Source organism: Numenius arquata, chromosome 28 (assembly GCF_964106895.1).
Source record: "Numenius arquata chromosome 28, bNumArq3.hap1.1, whole genome shotgun sequence".
In the NCBI taxonomy this organism is placed as follows: Eukaryota; Metazoa; Chordata; class Aves; order Charadriiformes; family Scolopacidae; genus Numenius; species Numenius arquata.
Window position 1 is genome coordinate 2,601,181 of NC_133603.1, and position 12,920 is coordinate 2,614,100.

General features: G+C 60.7%; 1 protein-coding gene across 1 annotated transcript; it reads left to right on the forward strand.

The window, feature by feature from the left end:
* Positions 1-1,777: 1,777 nt before the first annotated feature.
* Positions 1,778-12,920, forward strand: GABBR1 (gamma-aminobutyric acid type B receptor subunit 1). The gene is made up of 18 exons (XM_074164754.1): positions 1,778-1,930; positions 3,913-4,047; positions 5,307-5,477; positions 5,797-5,898; positions 6,212-6,277; positions 6,787-6,978; positions 7,070-7,312; positions 7,556-7,619; positions 9,061-9,138; positions 9,246-9,396; positions 9,786-9,918; positions 10,235-10,356; positions 10,451-10,562; positions 11,076-11,169; positions 11,638-11,765; positions 11,857-11,985; positions 12,221-12,364; positions 12,669-12,920. The coding sequence occupies exons 1-18, from the start codon at positions 1,805-1,807 to the stop codon at positions 12,918-12,920; spliced, it is 2,442 nt and encodes an 813-aa protein (XP_074020855.1). The 5' UTR covers positions 1,778-1,804.

The window sequence follows — 12,920 nt, forward strand, 5'->3', positions numbered from 1 at the left end:
AGGTTTCCATGGGGTATCTGTGGGTTTGGGGGTCCCTGGGGTGGGGGTTCACATCCCCATGGGGGGAGGCTGGTGTTGGGGGGTGTCTGGGTGGTGTTTGAGGCCCCCACTGGGGGTCCCTAGGGTTGGATGTCCCTAAGTTGGGGGTTCAGCCCCCCATGTGGGGTTCCCTGGGGTTGGGGAGTGTCTGAGCGCCAGCCCCAGCCCCCATTATGGGGGGGGAGTGTCTCTGTGTGACTCAGTTTCCCCCCTGCAGTTCGTCGCCCTCTCTCAGGTGAGTCTGTCCCCATATCGTCCCCCCCCATACCCCCCCACCACCCACATCCAGCTGGGCCCCCCCTCAGCACCCCCTAATGAGTGTGGGGCCGTGGGGGCACCCCAGTTCCCCCCAGCTCTGCCCCAGCGGGGACCCCCCATCCAGCCCCACATGCCTTCATGGCACTGAAGCCCCTTCATCCCCTCTCCCTCCTCCTCCTCCTCCTCCTCCCAGCCTTCCTCCCTCTATCCCCCCTCCCACTCTCCCTCCTCCTCCTCCCAGCCTTCCTCCCTTCCCCGTCTCATCCTCTCCCTTCCTCCTCCTCCTTCTCCCGCTCCCCCTCCTCTTTCTCCCAGCCTTCCTTGCTCCATCCCCCCTCCCTCTCTCCCCCCAGCCTTCCTCCCCCCCGCCCTCTCTCCCTCCTCCTCCTCCTCCCAGCCTTCCTCCCTCCACCCCCTCCCGCTCTCCCTCCCCCTCCCTCCCACCGCGTGTGTCCCCCCCTCCCCTCCCCTCCCCTCTCCCGCATCCCTGCCTCCATTCCTGCCTCTGTCCCCGCCAGCCCCCCCCCTCCCCGAGCTCCAGCCCTCGCTCTCAATCCCTTCCTCCCCAGCCCTCTATTTCCCATCCCTCTTATTCCCCGTTCCCCTTCCCGCTGTCCTTTCCCATCCTCATCCCGTCCTTTCCCGTCTCCATCCCTCCGTCTTCTCCGCCCCGAATCCCTCCGTCTCCTCCGCTCCCCAGCCCTCCCTCTTCTCCGCTCTCCATCTTTCCGCTCCCCATCCTTCTATTTCCCATCCCCTCCCTCGATTTTCCCATTCCCATCCCTCTTATTTTCCATCCTCATCCCTCCATCTCTCTGCTCCCCATCCCTTTTATTTTCCCATCCCTTTTATTTTCCTCTCCCCGTCCTTTTATTTTCCTCTCCCCATCCCTTTATTTTCCCATCCCCATCCCGTTATTTTTGATCCCTTTGATTTTCCCATCCCATCCTTCTTATTTTCCATCCCCATCCCTCAATTTTTGGTCCCCCATCCCATTATTTTCCATCCCTCTGATTTTCCATTCCCATCCCTCTTATTTTCCCATCTCCATCCATTTATTTTCCTCTCCCCATCCTGCTATTTCCCACCCCGTTATTTCCCACCCCATTATTTCCCAATTTCCTGTCCCCATCCCGCTTGTTTTCCCGGCTCCGTCCCTCTGTCTCTCCCTTCTCCGTCACCCTGTCTCCCTGCCGGTCCCTCCTCCCCTCCCTCCCCACGACTCCCCGTTTCCCCTCCCCACCTCATCACCATTCCAACCTCACCGCCGGAGCCCGGTGACATCAAACCACCCCCCCCGGCGGCACCACCGCCACCAAATCCCTCTTACGCCATGGCCAAGCGAAGCCCCACCATCCGAACGTCTTGACCCCTGGGAATGGCGGGTCCCCCGGTGTCACCCAGGCCACCCCGTTGGCTTTGGGTGGTGGTGCTCAGCGTCTCGCTGGTGTCGCGCCCGTCGGTGGGTACAGGCAAGAAGGCGGTGCACGTCGGGGCGCTCTTCCCTATGAGTGGGGGGTGGCCGGGGGGCCAGGCCTGCCTGCCCGCCGTCCGCATGGCCTTGGAGGACATCAACAGTCGGAGGGACATCCTGCCCGATTACGAGTTGCGGCTCATCCATCATGACAGTAAAGTGAGAGAGGGGGATGGGGTGGGGGGACACCGAGGGGTGGTGGGGATGGGGTTGCGTGGTGGGGATGGGGCAGGGCGATGGGGATGGGTGGTGGGGATGGGGTAGGAGAACATCAAGAGGTGGTAGGAATGGGGCAGGAGGATGGTGATGGGTGGTGGGATAGGGTAGGAGGACACCAAGGAGTGGTAGGAATGGGACAGGGGGACATCAAGGGGGGGTGTGGGGATGGGGATGGGTGGTGGAGATGAGGATCAGTGGTGGGGATGGTGTTGGAGGATACCAAGAGGTGGTAGGGAAGGGGCTGGGTGGTAGGCATAGGGCAGGGGGATGGTGATGGGTTGTGGGTAGGGAGATGGTGAGAGGTGACACGGCTGGGGCAGGAGGACACCAAGGGGTGGCAGGAATGGGGCAGGGGGGCGGTGATGGGTGGTGGGATGGGGAGGGGGGATGATGAAGGGTGACATGAATGGGGCAGGGGGATACCAAGGAGTGGTGGGGATGGGGCAGGGTATGTAGGGCAGTGGGCATTGGGGCGACAGCAGGGATGGGACCGGGATACGGGGCAGGGATATAGGGCAGGGATATAGGGCAGGGTGCTTGCTATATAGGGCAGTGTGTCCAAGGAGGGGGCCGGTATATAGGGCACGGGCACAATGGGGGTGACAGGAATGGGGCAGATATGTGGGGCAGGCAAGGATGGGGCAGGCTTATGGGGCTAAGGTGTGGGGGGGGGATGGGGCAAATATATAGGGCAGGGGGAGCCCAGGCAGAGGTCAGGGGGTATATGGGGCACGGGTGGGGGGCAGGGGAAGTGCTGGGGGAGCTGGGGGTCTGGTGACGCAGAACCTGTTGGGGGGGCTATGGGGCAGAGCTGTGGGGCGCAGAGGGCATGTTTGGGAAGAGGGTGCACAGATCCAGGTCAGGGTGCAGCATGTGTCTGGGGGGGGATGTTGGGGGGCAGAGGGAGATGGGGGGGTTGGAAGGGGCTGGGGGGGGGCAATGTGGTGGGCTAGGGGGTGCTGGGGGGGGGGGGGACGGGACTGCATAGGGGTGGAGGTCATGGGGCCAGGGATGGAGGTTATGGGGCGGGGGGGCTGTGGGGAGGATGAGGATGGCAGAGGCAGCTCAAGGTGAAGGCAGGGGCAGGCAGGAGGCAGGGGGCAGAGGCGGGGGGGGACAGGCAGGGAGGGGACTCAGGCGTCCAGCTTTGGTGTGGGGGACCCCCCCCATGGCCCCCATCCATGCTGCCCCACTCCTCCTGCCCCCCCACCTCCCACGTCCTCCCTGTCCCCCGTCTTTCCGTCCTGCAGCTCCCTCTGTCCTTCCTTCACCCTCTGCCCCCCCATATCACGCCCCCATCTACCACCCCCCCACTTCACCCCCTCCCCAAAATCCCTCCCTCCCCCAAAATTCCCCCCCCCAGCTGCCTGTTCTGTACCCCCCCCAGCACCGCTCCTGTCCCCCTGTCCCCTACCCCGCTGTCCATCTGTCCCGTCTGTCCCATCTGTGTGTGTCCCCCCGCCTTCCCAACCCCTCCTCCACCCCCTCCTGCTGCCCCCCCCCCCCGCCCCCCCCCCACTGGTACTGCCTGGTTGCCAGGGCAACGGATGCTGCTGGGTCTGCCACTGGGTTGCCATGGTGACGGTGCCCGGCTCCTTTTCCGGACCATTCCGTGCCCTGAATTATTCATCGACCCCCAAGAAAGAGCCAGGGCATGGAGCGGGGGGGGGGGGGGGGAGGGGCAGGCGCACACACACACACACACCCCCCCCCGCCGTCACCCATCCCCCCTCCCTTCCCCCCGGGCCTGGACGCCTGGGGTCCTTTGATGGGTCACACCATGGACACCTGGGTCCCCCTTGGGGGGGTCTTTGGGATGGAGCTGGTGGGTTATACTGGGAGGAGGTGGGCTCCAGCAGCCATCTCCCAGTGTCCCCAACCCCCGCCTCATATCCCCATGTGTGTCCCCCCCCACCTCGCAGTGTGACCCCGGCCAGGCCACCAAGTACCTCTACGAGCTTCTCTACAATGACCCCATCAAGATCATCCTCATGCCCGGTTGTAGCAGCGTCTCCACGCTGGTGGCCGAGGCCGCCCGGATGTGGAACCTCATCGTGGTGAGGAACCACCTCCTCGTCCCCTGGGGGTGTCTCCGGGGGTGTCCCCAGGGTCACGGGGTCCTGTGGGGGAGGGGTGTGGAAGCTGGGGGACCCCCCTCCTTCACCCCTCCCTCTTGCCCTGACCGCGCTGGGGCACATTGGGTTGGGTGGAGATGGTGCCTGTTGGGGTGTACTGGGATGTGGTGTTGGTTGGGTGGTGTCTTGGTGTCTGGGGGGTGGTTGGGGGGGGTGGTTGGGGGGTGGTACGTGCCCAGAGGCAGCGGGGTGTGCGGCAGCGGGGAACACAGGGCTGTAGCTATGGTTGTTGCTGAGGGCGCGGCTGTTGCTGCTGGTGCGGCTGTGTCCTGCTGTGGCTATGGGCAAATATGGCTGTCGCTGCGTGGGCAACTGGTGTTGTGTGTGTGGTTGTTGCTTTCAGGTTGTTGCAACATGTGTGATTGTTGGGGTGTGTGTGCTTGTTGCTGCAGGTGTGGCTTTTGCTTTCAGGGTGTTGGTATGTATGTGGTTGTTGCTTTGTGTGTGGCTCTTGCTTTCAGGGTGTGGCTACATGTGGTGGTGTTGCTGCCTGTATGGTTGTTGCTCCATGTGCAGCTGTTGCTCTGTGTGCAGCTGTTGCTTTCAGGCTGTTGTTACACGTGTGGTTGTTGCTGCCTGTGCATCTGTTGCTATGTGTGTGACTGTTGCTTACAGGCTCTTGCTACAGGTGCGACTGTTGGGGTGTGTGGTTGTTGTTCAGTGTGTGGCTGTTGCTTTCCGGTTGTTGTCACATGTCTGGTGCTTACTTTCTGTGCGACTATTGCTTTCAAGTTGTTGCTACTTGTATGACTCTTGCTTTCAAGTTGTTGCTACATGTGTGGTTGTTGCTACCTGTGTGGTTGCTCCTATGTGTGTGGTTGTTGCTACCCATATGATTGTTGCTTTCAGGTTGTTGCTACCCATACAGCTGTTGCTCTCAGGTTGTTGCTACCTCTGTGGCTGTCACTACACCCATAGCTACGCCAGGACCGTTGTCACTGGCCATACGGCTGTTTTGACACACACCAGTGTTGTGGCATGTCCGGCTGTAGCCACACACAGGGCTGTTGCCGGTGGCATGCGGTTGTACCCACACCCACCGCCATTCCCGGCCCATGCAGCCGCCCACGGTTTCCTCGAGGGATCGACGATGGGCTACAGGCAGCCGTAGGGGTGTTGTGGGGTGCGGGGATGACTGTTGGGTGTTGACGTGCACCCCCCCCCCCCGCCCCACGTTACAGCTCTCCTATGGCTCCAGCTCCCCCGCCCTCTCCAACCGCCAGCGCTTCCCCACCTTCTTCCGCACCCACCCCTCGGCCACCCTGCACAACCCCACCCGTGTCCAGCTCTTCAAGAAGTGGGGCTGGACCAAGATCGCCACCATCCAGCAGACCACGGAGGTCTTCACTTCGGTACGCACACCGGCAACCCACCCCCACCACCTGCCGCTGTCACCCCCACCCCACTCCACCCCACCCCAAATCTCTGCCCCACAACCCCTCGCCGACCTCCCCCCCCCCCCCCCATCCTGAACCTGGTGACGTCTGGGTCCATGTTGACCCCTGGTGAGCAACCCACCTCCCAACCCCTGCTTGATGCCCCCCAACCCCGCTGTCCTCCCCAGACTCACTCTGCACTCTCTTTACCCTCTGCCCCCCACCCTGCCTGCCCCCCCCTCCCCTCCGCCTGCTTCCCACCCCTCCTACCCTTTCCCCCCACCCCGTCAACCAGACCCTGGATGACTTGGACCAGCGGGTGAAGGAAGCCGGTTTGGAGATCACCTTCCGCCAGAGCTTCTTCTCTGACCCTGCTGCGCCTGTCCGCAACCTCAAGGTGAGTCCCACCGAGTCCTTGTCCCCACCAAGTCCTCCCCCACGGCACCCCACAACCCTTGGGGGGGCAGGTGGAGCCAAGTCCTGCCACCCCCAAAGGCAGCAGAGACACCTCAAGATGCTCGGGTCACCGGGGAATCTCCTCCAGCCAGGAGATGGGGAGCGATGTCCATGACCTGGATGTGCCAGTGCCAAGGTTCTGGTCCTCCTCAGCAGCCCTATGCAAAGTTATGCAAATGAGGGTGGGTGGGATTGACCATCTGGGAGTGAAGGGGAGCAGAAGTCCCACCACAGGGTGACTTGTCTCCCTCCAGCGCCAGGACGCCCGTATCATTGTGGGGCTCTTCTACGAGACGGAGGCACGGAAGGTCTTCTGCGAGGTGAGGGGTGGAAAGGGGGGATGTGGTGGTGGTGGGGGGCACCACGGGAGGCTTGCAGGAGGATGGCACCTTAGGTGGTGTGCAGCAGAGAAGGGTGGGTGGGCATCAGGTGGACGTGGGGCAGTTGGGGGGTGGGCAATGGAGTGGAGGATGGTGAGATGCGTGGTTGAGTGGGCAGAAAGCTGTTAGGGTGGATGGGAGGAAGTGTGGATAGATGTGAGTGTGGTGGAACGGATGGATGGAGGGATGGATGGATGAGCAAGCAGGTGGGATGATGGGAAAAGAAATGATTGAGTGGAGGCACAGGGTGATGAGTGGATGGACAGGATGGACAGATGGGGTGCTGGGAAGGCTGAGCAGAAGCATGGGGTGAAGGGTGGATGGACATAGGTCCTGCTGGATGGACATGATGAGGAGATGAGCGATGGGTGACTGGATGGGATGGGGTGAAGAGTGATGGACGGAAGGATGGGGTGAAGGGTAAGACCGCTCCCCCTTGGCCCACACAGGTCTACAAGGAGAAGCTCTACGGCAAGAAGTACGTCTGGTTTCTCATTGGCTGGTACGCCGACAACTGGTTCCGTATCAAGGACCCGGCCATCAACTGCACCGAGGCGGAGATGGCCGAGGCCGTGGAAGGTCATGTCACCACCGAGATTGTTATGCTCAACCCTGAGAACACCCGCAGCATCTCCAACATGGTATGGGGAGGATGGGGGCACCAGATGGCACCCCCAGGGGGTCCACTCCATCCCACCCACCACATCACCACCATCTTCTTCCCCGGCCCAGACGTCCCAGGAGTTCATCGAGAAGCTGCAGAAGCGGTTGGGCAAGAATCCTGAGGAGACAGGCGGTTTCCAGGAAGCCCCACTGGCCTACGATGCCATCTGGGCGCTGGCCCTGGCCCTCAACAAGACCTCAGCGGAGCTGGTCAAGAAGGGCTTGCGCCTGGAGGACTTCAACTACAACAACAAGAACATCACCGACGAGATCTACCGGGCCCTCAACTCCTCTGCCTTCGAGGGCGTCTCGGTGCGTTGCCCCCACCTGAGTCCCTGCCAGTCCCTGGCCCCGGCATGTCCTCTTCTCCCCAACAAGGTCTCCATGTCCTCAACTCCTCCACCTTCAAGGTCATGCTAAAGGTGCCTTGAAGGCATCTGTCAAGGGTGTCCCCATGAACTATCCTAAAACTCCCAGAGAAAACGTTCTCCCCGTCGGGGACGTGGTGCTGCTGCCTGACAGGTCCCCAACACCCATCTCCATCCCACCCCACAGGGACACGTCGTCTTCGATGCCAGCGGCTCCCGCATGGCCTGGACACTCATCGAGCAGCTGCAAGGTGAGTGACCCCAGGCATACCAGGGTGACACTGTCACCGTGTTGCATGTGGTGACCACCACAGAGCATCCTGCAAAACCCCTTCGTGGCAACAGCCAGAACTCGGCGTTGTGGCCACGTTGTCCACACGATGGCAGCACACAACCACCCCAAGACATGCACTGCAATGAGTCCCACCACTGCACAACCTCTCAAGGGGTGGCAACACACAGGGGACAACCCTATTCTCCACACCCTCTTTGGCCACGTGTCCAACAGGACGTGCAGCCTCACCAACACATGGCTGCTCCTGCGTGTGACAGAGCAAGGCCCAGAGGTGGAGGAGCTTTGGGGGACAAGCAAGGAGCTTGGGATGAGAAAGTCATCAAGAGTAGTTGGCTGTGGATTTACCAAGGAGAAGTCACGTCACACGACCAATTTGACCATCTTCTGCTGGCTTGGTAGAGAAGGGAAGAGCAGTGGACATTGTCTACCTTGGCTTCAGGAAGGTTTTCAACACTATCTCCCAGAAGATCCTCGTAGAGAAGATGGTGAAGTCTGGGTTGGATGAGTGAGGTGGACTGAAAACTGATTGAACTGGTCCAGGGGGTGAGGATCAGTGGCAGAAGGTCCGGTTGGAGGCCAATCACCAGCAGTGCACCCCAGGGGTGGATACTGGGTCCAGTCCTGTTCAACATCTTCATCAATGATCTGGATGATGGGGCAGAGAGTACCCTCAGCCACTTTGCTGATGACACCACACTGGGAGGAGTGGCTGAGGTGCCAGAGGTTCATGCTGCCATCCAGAAGGATGTTGACAGGCTGGAGAAGTGGCCTGAGAGGAACATCATGAGATTCAACAAGGGGAAGTACTCCAGGAACCACCCCAGGCACCAGGAGAGGCTGGGCGTCAACCAGCTTTGCAGAAAAGGCCCACGGAGTCCTGGTGGACACCAAGGTGAACCATGAGTCATGATGTGGCAAAGGTGGCCAACAGTGTCCTGGGCTGCACCAGGAGAGGAGTGCTGGAGTAGGTCAAGGAGGTGGTGCTCCCCTCAACATTGATGAAGCCACCCCTGCCATGATGGGGCTTCCCAGTACAACAGAACTCCTGGAGAGCATCCAGCGAAGGGCCATGAAGATGATGAAGGGACTGGAGTCAGGAGGCTCCAGCTGAACATCAGAAACCACTTTTTCATAGTGGAGGTGACCAAGCACTGGCAGAAGGTGCCCAGAGAGGTGGTGGAGTCTCCATCCTTGGAGCCAACCAAACGCCCCATGGATGTGGTCATGGACAATGGGCCCTTGGTGGTCCTGATTGAGCATGGGGATGCCCCAGATGACCCCCAGAAGTTCCTTCCAACCCCCCAACCAGTCTGTGATCCTGTGGGGGTGTGCACCAACACTGGAGGGGTGTCTCTCCTCCTTCCCTCCCACCTCACTCATCTCTGTTGCCCTTGCAGGAGGTGTCTACAAGAAGATCGGCTACTATGACAGCACCAAGGACAACCTGTCCTGGTACAACAACGACAAGTGGATTGGTGAGCAACGCCACACGTGGGGTGGGACCGGAGGGGGTCACTGCCATGGGGAAAGGTTGGGAAGACACCCCCCACCATGTCCCCTAATTGTGCCATGGGCTCTGCAGGAGGTGCCCCTCCAGCCGATTACACCAAGGTCATCACCACCTTCCGATTCCTGTCCCAGAAGCTCTTCATCTCCGTCTCGGTGCTGGCCTCGTTGGGCATCCTCCTGGCCATCATCTGCCTGGCCTTCAACATCTACAACGGCCATGTCCGGTCAGTGATCCTTCCCGTTTTCTCACTTTTTTGGGGGTGAAATACACCTTTCTGTTTCCATAACTGCTAAAAAAAAAGCTCAGCAGCGGGTGGTTCGCAATACCCAAAGCGGGAAAAAAGGGATGATCTGCTCCCGTGTCCTCCTACAGAAGGTGACGGTGACAAAATGTTGTCGTTAGTAGAGAACCCAGTTGCCTGTTTCTCGCTGCGTGGGAGCACTGGGTGATATCAAGCCTCTGGGTTGTAGCACATGGTTTCCCGTGATGTCACCTTGCGTCCCCATTTCTTGTGTCCTGTTGGGTTGGCTGAACGTCACACCCCACCAATGGCTGAGCACGGTGGCTGGGTGATGTGCCACCTCCTCAACAACCCCCTCTTTTCCTCCCCAGGTACATCCAGAACTCCCAGCCGTACCTGAACAACATGACGGCCGTGGGCTGCACCCTGGCACTCGCTGCCGTCTTCCCCCTGGGACTTGATGGGTACCACATCGGGCCGGGGCTTTTCCCCTTCGTCTGTCAGGTATGGGGCTGGTGGGGTGTTGGGGGGGGGTACAGGCAGAGTGGGGACAACCAGGGGATGGGGACAGAAGGAGGAGGAACAGTTGGAGATACAGCCAGGGAATGGGGACAACGAGATGAGAAACAGTTGGAGATACAGCTAGGGGATGGGGACAGTTGGAGGTCATACAGTCGGGAGTAGAGCTGGGGACTCCAAATGAGTTGGTCAAAGGAGGTCCATGGGAGGGGGGGATACACCCCGTGGGGGTGTAGCGGAGGTGGGTACAGCTGGATGGGGAGATACAACCAGTTCTTCCCGACCCCTGTACCCTCCCCAGGCCCGGCTTTGGCTCCTCGGGCTGGGGTTCAGCCTGGCCTATGGCAGCATGTTCACCAAGATCTGGTGGGTCCACACCGTCTTCACCAAGAAGGAGGAGAAGAAGGAGAAGAGGAAGGTGAGGGGTGACCTGGTGGGTCATGGGAGGACTTGGGGGGGGGGGGGGGGGAGGGTGGGGGTGGCACAGGGTCTCAGTGACACTGTGTTGTCCCCACCCCCAGACCCTGGAGCCTTGGAAGCTGTACGCCACTGTGGGGCTGCTTGTGGGGCTGGATGTGGTCACGCTGATCATCTGGCAAATCGTGGACCCCCTGCACCGCACCATTGAGGTGGGGCAATGCTGGGGGGGGGTGCCCATAGTGTTAGGGTGCTGCTCAAGGTGTTGGGGTGTTGCTGGGGGGGGGGGGGGTGTCCTCTCAACATTGGGGAGAGGCTCAAGGTGTTGGGATGCTGCTGGAAGGATATTCAAGGTGGTGTGGTGCTGCTGGAGGGATGTCCATGGTGTTGGGGTGCTGCTGAGGGGAAGCTCATGGCATTGGGGTGCCGCTGGCGGGGGGGGGGGTCCTCTCAATATTGGACAGATGCTCAAGGTGTTGGGGTGCTACTGGAGAGATATTCAAGGTGTTGGGGTGCTGTTGAGGGGGTGTTTCACAACGTTGGGAGGATGCTCATGGCATTGGGGTGCTGCTGAGGGGATGCTCTTGACACTGAGGGGATCTTCATGGTGTTGGGGCGATGCTCATGGTGTCGGGGTGCTTCTGGGGGACCCCACAGCAAAACCCCCACCACCACCACCCCATCTCCCTTCACACTCCCCCTCTCCGCACCCTGTCACCCCCCAGGAATTCACCAAGGAGGAGCCCAAGACGGACACGGACGTCTCCATCCTGCCCCAGCTGGAGCACTGCAGCTCCACCAAGATGAACACCTGGCTCGGTGGGTGGGGAGGGACCCGGGAGAGTGCGAGATGGGCACAGCTGAGGGTGTGGGGCAGGACTTCGGGGGTACAGGCAAGGTGGGGGACACAGGCACGTTATAAAGAGTCAAGGGGAGACCCAGGCACCCATGGGAGACAGGTGAAGGTCCCTCTTTGACCACTCATGGTTCCTCCCACCCCAGACCAGGTGAAGGTCCCTAGTTGACCACCCATGGTTCCTCCCACCCCAGGCCCTGTGAAGGTTCCCACTTGACCAGCCATGGTTCTCCACCAGACCAGGTGGGGGGGTCCCCGTTTGACCACCCATGGTTTCCTCACCTCAAACCAGGTGAAGGTCCCTCTTTGACCACTCACAGTTCCTCCCACCCCAGACCAGGTGAAGGCCCCTGGTTGACCACCCACGGTTCTCCACCAGACTAGATGGGGGGGTCCCTCTTTGACTACCCATGGTTGTGTTCTCCCCCCAGGGATATTTTACGGCTTCAAGGGGTTGCTGCTGCTGCTGGGCATCTTCCTGGCCTACGAGACCAAGAGCGTGTCCACGGAGAAGATCAACGACCACCGAGCAGTGGGCATGGCCATCTACAACGTGGCAGTAAGTCAGGGTGGCTGTGCCCACCCCCATCTTCACCCCACATTCCATATAGTGACCCACCCCCCAAAAAAATCACCCTTCCTCCCCAAAGGTCCTCTGCCTCATCACAGCGCCCGTCACCATGATCCTCAGCAGCCAACAGGACGCGGCCTTCGCCTTCGCCTCGTTGGCTGTCGTCTTCTCTTCCTACATCACCTTGGTCGTCCTCTTCGTCCCCAAGGTACCAATGGGGAAGGGGGTGATGGGGTCCAGGTTTTTCTTCTGGGGTGGGGAGGAACAGTCATCCTACGTCCTCCCCTTGTAGGGTCAAGGTGTTGCCTCTACAGACGTGGAGGCTTCTTCTCCAGTAGGGTCATGGAGTTGGTGATGACAGTCAGCAGGGGACATGGGGGACAACTGGGTGTGGGTGTTGCTTGGAGCGGGGGAACACCATTGACAACCGGGGACCGTTGCAGATGCGCCGCCTCATCACCCGAGGGGAGTGGCAGTCGGAGCAGCAGGACACCATGAAGACGGGCTCCTCCACCAACAACAACGAGGAGGAGAAATCCCGCCTCTTGGAGAAGGAGAACCGGGAGCTGGAGAAAATCATCGCCGAGGTGGGTGTTGGCGGGGGGGTGACTAAGGTGTGGGGGTGACCAAGGTGGGGGGAAGCCCCAAAAAATGTGGTTTGGGGGTGGCCACCCCCCCCGAGGTGGGTTGTAGCTTCAGGGTTCTACCTTTAACCTATGCCAAGAGGGGTGGATCATCTCCGAGGCGCCAACACCTCAACAGGGGTTGATGTGGGAGGGGGGGTGACATGAAAGGGAGGGTGACGTGGGAGGGGTGGTCCCAACACCTTTAAGGGGGTGGTATCTGACACCTTTTCCCCTCCCCCCATGGCCTAAATTTGTCACCTGGCAGAAGGAGGAACGTGTGTCGGAGCTCCGCCAGCAGCTCCAGGACCGCCAGCAGCTCCGGTCCCGCCGACGGTCGTCCAACCCCTCCCGGGAGGCTGACAACCATTTTTCCCCGGGGTTAAGCGCTGCCCCCGCCACCCCGGCCCCCTTCTACCAGCCCAACCTGCCCCTGGTCCGCTGCCTGGTCTCCGAACAGGCCGACAAGCTCGGCCGGGGCAACTGCGACGGGAGCCGTGTCCATCTCCTCTACAAGTGA